Below are 9,003 nucleotides of genomic sequence, written 5' to 3' on the forward strand. Positions count from 1 at the left end.
AAGTGGTGTAGTGAGTTTTATTTTACGTATTTGTTCCTATGTTTTGTCCTTACTTAAACATTGTAGGGGTATATTTGAACCACATAAAATTCTAATTGAAGAGAGGGAATTTTATGAGGAATCCTATGATGTTATTGATCTTATTCCTAAAACTAGGAAAAGTTGTTAGTTATTAGATGAGGTAGTTTTGACATTGAGAAAAGTCCATTTTAAATGGGAGAATCTTGTTATAGATAGTATAGATTATCTTAGTCACAACTGTCAACAAAGGTAAAAATAACCCATTTTTATTTCTTTGCCAGAATAAATGTGATGCACATGCAAGCAACTAACCCCAACATTCAAACCAACAAGCATGACTTATGGCATGTACAAGTGCTCGTTTATTCCAACATATCAACATTATATTAATATTGAATATAATGAGTTAGAATTGGAAGATGGTGGAATTAATGGTTAATTGAATATAATGAGTTAGAAAATGTGTAAAGTTGCACCATTTATATATTAATATTGTTTTTAAAAAATGAGAAAAAATTAGTGACGTGATTGATGATGTGACTTAAAAAAATGATAGACTTCAAATTTTAGATATATATAAATATAGATTATAGATGCTTCTTTTTTTCCAAGTTAGGTTAGTTTGACCCCCTTGCCTTCAAAGTGGAGCTGCTTGTGTGTATACGGTTAAAAACAACATTCTTAAGAAATAAACATTCTCAACATCCCTTTCCTTACAGTGATCTTATAAATAAACAGCCTCAACAACCCTATCCTTTTCAAAGGCCAACTTCAACGGACAACATTTAAGTTTTGACTTGTTGGTCCTTTGAAACCCTCTTGGAACTTGCTTAGTTAGAAAAACCTTGAAACGTGCAAATATCCATTCACACTTCCAAATTTCTTGTCTATCTATCCTATTGACACTGGTCTCTCTATCTCTTCCTCGATTTCTACTCTTTTTCCATCATTCAATAAGTTTTTGATCTTCGTGTTGTTTTGTCGTGTAAGCTAATCATTATCCTTCTTGAATTTTTACAATTAACAAATTAAAACTGTTTCACAATTGTCGACAAAGGTAAAAAATAACCCTGTTTTTATCTCTTTGCCAAAATAAATGTGACGCACATGCAAGCAACTTACCCCCAAAATTCAAACTAATAAGCATGACTTATGGCATGTACAAGTGCTCATTTATTCTAACATATCAACATTATATTAATATTGAACATAGTGAGTTAGAATTGGAAGATGGTGGAATTAATGGTAAATTGAATATAATGAGTTAGAAAATGTGTAAAAGTTGCACCATTTATATATTAATATTGTTTTAAAAAATGGGAAAAAAATAGTGGCGTGATTGATGATGTGACTTAAAAGAAATGATAGACTTCAGTTTTTAGATATATATATAAATATAGATTATAGATACTTTTTTTTTTCCAAGTTAGGTTAGTTTGACTCCCTTGCGTTCAAAGTGGAGCTGCCTGTGTGTATGCACTAACAAGCAGTGCTCTTAAGAAATAAACATTCTCAACATCCCTTTCCTTACAGTGATTTTATAAAAAAACAACCTCAACAACCCTATCCTTTTCAAAGGTCAACTTCAATGGACAACATTTAAGTTTTGACTTGTTGGTCCTTTGAAACCCTCTTGGAACTTGGTTAGTTAGAAAAACCTTGAAACTTGCAAATGTCCATTCACACATCCAAATTTCTCGTCGATATATCCTATCAACACTAGTCTCTTTATCTCTTCCCCGATTTCTACTCTTTTTAAGGGCTTACCTTCTATTTTGTTTTCCATCATTCAATAAGTTTTTGATCTTGTTGTTGTCTTGTCGTGTAAGCTAATCATTATCCTTCTTGAATTTTTACAATTAACAAATTAAGACAATTTCAGCTTGTCATGAACAATTCAAAGGGGTTGACAAGGGCTAGAGGGACTGCCCTAGGTGAATTAATGGTGTGTCAATACACCCACATAAATAACTCCAGGGGTTTCTGGCATGGGGATCGTCTTTTGGACAACAACACTTCGATTCTATTGGCCGAGATCATTGTGATTTTTATCGTCTCTGGTTTCACTTTTGTTTTGTTGAGACCTCTTCACCAACTTGAGATCATCATACAAATTGTTGTAAGTCTGTTTCTTTACATAACTCATGTTCATATCAAGTCCTTTCCCATGTTTTAATTTGGAAGCTCCTATAGCTACCCCCTACCTCTTTTTTTATATAAAAAAAAAAATCACTATTATCTAATAGAAAATGTTTGGCTCAGTCATGTTTGGAGTTATCTTACTCAAATCTACATGATAATTGAAAAAACCATTCATGTGTAATTTTAGTAGCATGACATTTTCAAGAAGTCATGTGATTTGTTTAAATAATACACAAAAGTAGTCTATAATTTGTCACACAATGAGTTAGGAAAGATAGTTTCAAATTTGTTGAACCAAAACTTTGTCCATATTTTAAGTTTTGGAACAGTTGATAATTTATCATGATATCAGAGAAGAAGATCCTAAATTCAACTCATGTCTCAATTCTACCTTTCATCTAAAATATTAAAAATCCGATCGGTTGGGACCCTACTAATTAAGAGGGAATTTAGACTCACACACGAGGGAGTATTAGAATTATTGTTAAATAATTAAACATTTATCATTGGAATTTTTTAAAATTGATTTTGTAGCCTTTGGCCCTTCCAACTTATTGTCCACATTCAAAATGCATATAGCTGGATCAAAAATCAATTTTCTTATAGTATACATGTTGATACCTAAAAAAATCTGCTTTCCCAGGCCGGCATAATAATGGGTCCAACATTACTTGGTCAAAGCAAGGCGTATGTGGCAAAATTATTTCCTCCAGGAGGCAGATTGGTACTTCTAACATTTGCAGAGTTTGGCTTCATGTTTCACCTCTTTCTATTAGGATTACAGATTGATACATGCATAGTAAAGAGCATTGGAAGAAAAACGGTGGTAATCGCTCCAACGGGGACTATTATTCCCATGGTATTTGGAGTGGCAGCATACAAGATTCTAGAACATGCTCCCCCTTCAGAGCATGTAGTTGCACTTTTAGTCTTAATTATTGCAAATGCTTTGACTCCTTTTATTGACATCTCCGGCCTCCTTTATGAAATCAACATTCTTAATTCAGAAATTGGCCGATTTGCTTCCTCCATTTCCGTGGTAAGTGATGCATGTGCTTGGTTTCTTGCATTTGTTGTGAGAAATATTGGTGCAGCCCTGAAATACTCCTCAACCGAACCTTTATCAATGATAGCAATGGTGGTCGGTTATTACTGCTTCTTACTCTTCCTAATGAGACCACTAGTGATATGGATTGACAGTTTCACGCCAAAAGATAGACCTTTTGAGGAAAGTCATCTTATAGCCATCCTCTGTATAGTTTTGGTGAATGGATTTTTTGCAGAGTATATTGGCGAACATGCTCGCTTTGGTGCTTTTGTGCTTGGTTTGTCTTTGCCAAATGGGCCAACATTAGGCGCAATCATAATACAAAAGCTTGAGGTTCTTTGTACTATGTTGCTACTTCCAATCTACTGCACTACTAGTGGGTTCAGGACGCAACTCTCTTCCATAGCAAACGCGTCTGCAGCAAAAACAGAGCTCATCATTTTTGCTGGTTACTTTGGCAAGTTCATTGGCACCATTTTGCCATCAATCTACTTTAAGATCCCCTTTAAGGAATCTTTGACACTGACTCTCATCATGTGTTGCAAAGGTGTTATGGCAATCACTATATATAGTGTGTTGCGTGGCGGTCAGGTAATACAAGAAACAACTTAGTGTGAAGAATTTGTAGGATCAATATCAATTTTACTTAAATGCTCGCTTCAGTCTTCGCATTCAATACTTTCCAAAAACTATACTATAGTACTTTTCTTAAAGCTTTGTTTACTTAGGCTGCGTTTGGTTGGGTGTAAAATATTTTTCGGGTGTAAAATATTTTTCAGGTGTAAAATAATTTCAGGTGAAAATATTTTCAGGAAAGGAAAATATTTTTAGGTGTTTGGTGGCATTTTAAAAAATACATTGGAAAATATTTTCAGGTGTTTGGTTGTGATCTTGAAAATATTATAGAAAATACATTTTCTACTTGTTGTTCACATTTTCTCAGTTTCCAAACAAATATATAATATCATCTCTCTGTACACAAACACAAAAGAAACAAAACCCAAAAAAAAAAAACATCAAATCCGGTCAAAAAATTCATCAAATTTGGTGCGATCGGCGCGGTGCTGCGATCGATGAGACCGATGCCATGGGGTTAGTGGGTCATGGCACGATGCGTAGGTGCAAGATCGTGGTGCTGGGGTGCGACGGTGCGATCTGGGTCATTGCGCGATGCGATGCGATCTCATGGCGATGCGCAGGCGCAAGCTCGACGACGCAAGATTGCGGTGCTGGGGTGCGATGGCGCGATCTGGGTCATGACGCGATCTCGTGGTGGGCCATGGCGCGATCTCGCGCCATCGGTGGGCTGGTCTCTGGAGCATGGTGCGATCTGGGCTGGTCTCTCTCTCTCTCTCTCTCTTTGCGCGTTTGAGTCCGAAAATGGTTTGAAGTGAAAATTTTCACTTCAAACCATTTCCGGGTCAACCCCATTATTTTTACGGTCAAAGGAAATGATTTTCCGAAAAACTCTATTTTCCATGCGCAACCAAACACAAGGAAATGTGTAAAAGGATTTCCTGAAACCATTTGAAGCCAAAACAAAAGCAGTCTTAGTTACAAATCCTACGATTATCTTAGGACAAAACAAGAAGTAACGATTGAAGTTTTGCTTGCTATGTAAGATAATGTTGTTGGTGCATTAACTTTTTTTTTTGTTGGTTCATTGACAGATCATAACAACCCAAACATATACGCTTTTAATTCTCAGCATGATAATGGCAACAGGGTTGGCCACAATTTTTATCCGTCACCTTTATGACCCTTCCATAAGATACATGGCTGACACAAGGAGGACAATCAAAAACTCAGCACAAAACTCCTGTCTCCGAATGCTGGTCTGCATCCATTCAGAAGAGAATGTATCTTCATTTACTAACCTCATTGAAGTCTCCAACCCCACAAAAGAAAACCCTATTTTTGTATGTGTCCTTCAGCTCGTGGAGATCACAGGACGGGCAACATCTATCCTTGTAAAACTTGATAAGCAAAACAACTTATTAGCTTCTAATCTAGATTTTTCTAGACAAATTAGCAATGCCTTTGATCATTATGAGAATTATAGCCAAGGGAGTGTTAAAATACAAAACTTCAAAGCAATTGCACCATGTGCAAGCATGCATGATGATATATGTACTCTTGCAATGGATCAGGAAACAAGCATCATAATTGTTCCCTTTCACAAAATATGGGCAATTGATGGAATAGCCGAAGCGAACATTCCTTTCCTTAGGATCGTAAACAAAAATGTGCTTAAGAAGGCCCCTTGCTCTATAGGAGTTCTTGTTGACCGAGGTGAAATTGGTGGCAACTTGAGCATTTTGACAGGTAATTCATCATATTTGGTTGCTATGCTTTTCATAGGTGGTGTTGATGATCGAGAGGCACTTGTGTATAGCATTCGCATGGCTGGGCATCCTAATGTCAACCTAACAGTGGTTCAGCTTATAGCGTCGGGTTACAACACAAGCAATTATCAGAATAATCTAGACAAGGAGGCGATGGATGAATTATGGGCTAGTATAAATAGCAACCAGAAAATAAAGCATGAAGAGGAGACTATGAGACATGGGGCAGATACAACTCATGTTATACAGAAGATGGCGAACAATTTTGATCTAGTTATAGTGGGTAGATACCGTGAGCCACACTCTCCAGTTACATTAGGCCTTATAGAATGGAGCGAATGCCCTGAGCTTGGAATACTTGGGGACATGCTAGCCAATTCAAGTTTTCGGTTTTCAGTTTTGGTGGTGCAACATAAAAGCCCAGAGTAAGAGGGTGGGTAGACTACAAAAGGTAAACTTTGAATCTTAGCCAAGACATGATTAAGGTATATGATGATCATTTCAAGAACTAGTGCTAGGTTGCATAATATTTCATTTGTAATAGTTTCCATAGAAGAGGCAAAGTTAAATGCAAAGAACTGACCAATGGTCTTCCTCTTCTAGACGTTGTGGTTATGTTTGATAACTATTTTTGTTTTCTATTTTCAAAAGTTGGTTTGAAGAAAGAAAAGAAAAAATTCTTATGTTTTCAAAGTCAATTTGGTTATCTGCAAAAGCTAGCTCGATATATTTTGTGGCCTAAGGTAACGATAGTGTTTAATGGGCCATTTTTTATATCATTATAAAGTCAATTGGAGTAATTTTCATCTATTGTAATAATTTTTTTAAAAAAACTTGTTTTATCAATAAACCTAAACCATTAAACGATTAATATCATGTGTATTTTTTATATAATATTTTTAGCAAAAAGTGTCTGTACGTTTGACAAAAGCTCTGTCTTTTAATTTAGTTGTTTATGTAAAATTTTGTAATACCTAACTTATATATATATATATATATATATATATATATATATATCTCTCTCTCTCTCTCTCTCTCTCTCTCTCTCTGTATTTTAACCACTATCAATGACCCTGTAACAATAGAGTCTTGATTGGTGATGAAAGCTGTCTTCTCCTGGTCCTCTTTTGACATTTGGATTCGGTTGTAGCTTGAGAAAGCGTCCATGAAGGTGAGGAGTTTGTGCCCCACAGTTGAATCAACTAGCTGGTTGATTCTTGGTAGGGGAAAGCTAGCTTTGGGGCAAGCGCTGTTCAGGTTTGTAAAATCCACACACATTCTCCATTTCCCATTCGCATTCTTTACCATGACAATGTTGGTCAACCACTCTGGATAGTAGACTTCCCAGATGAAATTGGCAGCGAGCCACTTATTCACTTCATCCATTATTGCTTCCACTTAAGTATCCCACAACCCAAAACTTGTCATTGACACCAACAACATTTGCTAAGAGTAACATGTCTATAGTTGATGACTCAAGATTTCTTTTAGGATGGGGATCACTCTCACCAAAAGCTGGAAGATCATACGTTATCAAGCGAATGCCAAACTCTTCCAGCAGTGAAGCCTTAAGCTCAGGTATTCCTAATAAAAAAGACAATACAAAATCCAAAAAAAAAATATCAAAACATGTGGTTGATTATACACTAACACCAAATGTTACTCAAATCAACTGTCAAACTGTATTCTTTCATTGCTGCCATTGTACAACCTGCAAGCCTGGAGGAAAGGAAAGTATATGGAGCAATCATAGACTATCTAGCTCTTTCAGTTGAAACACCTTGCTCCTTGTATGCCAAGTATCTACCATCCGGAAGCACTATGAGGTTAGCACTAGTAGGATGTAGGTACACTTTCTTCATCAATGGGACGGGGGAGGTATCCTGTTCGGTATTAATTTTCAAGGCTGCAAATTAACTAACCATGTCAGAAATTACTAGAGTCTGGAAGACATATACAAAAACATACAAGCATCTCAGGAACATGCATAACAAAAGCTATACTCTAAATGAACTCACGATTACAAAGACTAATCATTAGGTTTTGTATCTTAATTAGGTTCCTCAATTAAATTCAATTCTGTGGCCTTGGAAGCTGTAACTAATTGACTATAAACAAGGAAGTGCATTGACCAATAAACCACATGGTTCAATTTCATTGGAGAACTTAAGGTGTAGCACCTAAGTAATTGTACCTAAGTTTGTCATATGTATAACATTTTTTCTATAAATTTGAGACAAAGAAGGAAAGGATTTGAGTTGCAATTAAAATCCCATACAACATACTAGGAAAGTATTATAACAAAACATCATGAAACTACAAATTACAAAATATGATAGGATTTGAAGCCAATCAAAATCAATCAATCATCAAACAAAAAATATATCCAAACATTCACTAAATCCCAATCAAAGATTAAACCCAAGTTCTTTTGTCCCAAAAAAAATTCCACTTTATAAGATCCAAAATTAAAACAAAAACAAAAGTATTAGAACCTGAAATACCTGAAAAAGCAATGAGAGAGACAAAGAAGATGACTAGCCAAGAGTGCAAGGGGTTCTTATCTTTAGGTAGGTACTGATTGAAGAACCTAAGATTGTGACCAAGTCTCTCACAAAAAGGCTCACCAACATTCCTCCACAAGTAAGAAACCTTTCCCAACTTTCTAGCAATGTAGGAGTCTTCTCTAACTACACTCTGTCTCACTATAATCTTGCACCCTTTTCCTAACACCACCGTAATCTTTGCCGCCGCCTTCATAAACTCTGTCACCTGATCCGTCAACCGCAAGTCCTTCGGCACCCTCACATTACTATAAGTGCCTGACATTTCTCTATTTTTTTTACATTATTAGTTTTTGTATGGGTGCTCAAAATGAATAGTAGTAAGAAAAAGAAGAAGAAGAAATGGAGTTTGGGAGTATTGATATTGGTTCATTTGGTGGAAATGTGGAGGAGAGTGGGTGTGGGTGTGGGGGCAAATTATAAAAAGGCTTCACTGGTACGCAAAGGTGGAAGAGAGTAGAGACGAGAGAGAGAGGGGGGGACCAAAAAAGTTTGACAATGAGAGAGAGAGAAAGAGAGGGCTAAATTTTGGTGAGAAAAATACATGTAGTGGTGGCTTTCTTTTGTGTTTGTGGGTTGGAAAATGTGGAAGGATTTAGCTGTTTCTTTTGGGGTATTTGCCCTTTCTATTTTCTTTTTGCTTACTTTGGTTTTTTTAGCTTTACAACATGTGAAAAGTTGAGGTATTCATTTCATTCCCAATCCTAAGTGGATAATCCCCTCAAAAAAAAAAAAAAAAAATCCTAAGTGGATATGATAAGATAAATAAATAAATAAATGTTAGAAGTTATTATCACTTTATTATTAAAAGTTTACAAAATTTTGATTAACTTTTTTGCCAATAACTTATTTGAAGTTGATTCTCAAAAAAAAAAAAAAAAAA

The 9,003-nt window shown here is 35.8% G+C and overlaps 1 protein-coding gene across 1 annotated transcript; it reads left to right on the forward strand.

The window, feature by feature from the left end:
* The first annotated feature begins 2,818 nt into the window (after positions 1–2,818).
* On the forward strand, positions 2,819–5,985 carry LOC142605998 (cation/H(+) antiporter 14-like). The gene is made up of 2 exons (XM_075777422.1): positions 2,819–3,802; positions 4,882–5,985. The coding sequence occupies exons 1-2, from the start codon at positions 2,819–2,821 to the stop codon at positions 5,983–5,985; spliced, it is 2,088 nt and encodes a 695-aa protein (XP_075633537.1).
* The last annotated feature ends 3,018 nt before the right edge of the window (positions 5,986–9,003 follow it).

The sequence above is a fragment of the Castanea sativa genome, chromosome 8 (genome assembly GCF_040712315.1).
Source record: "Castanea sativa cultivar Marrone di Chiusa Pesio chromosome 8, ASM4071231v1".
NCBI classification, from domain to species: Eukaryota; Viridiplantae; Streptophyta; class Magnoliopsida; order Fagales; family Fagaceae; genus Castanea; species Castanea sativa.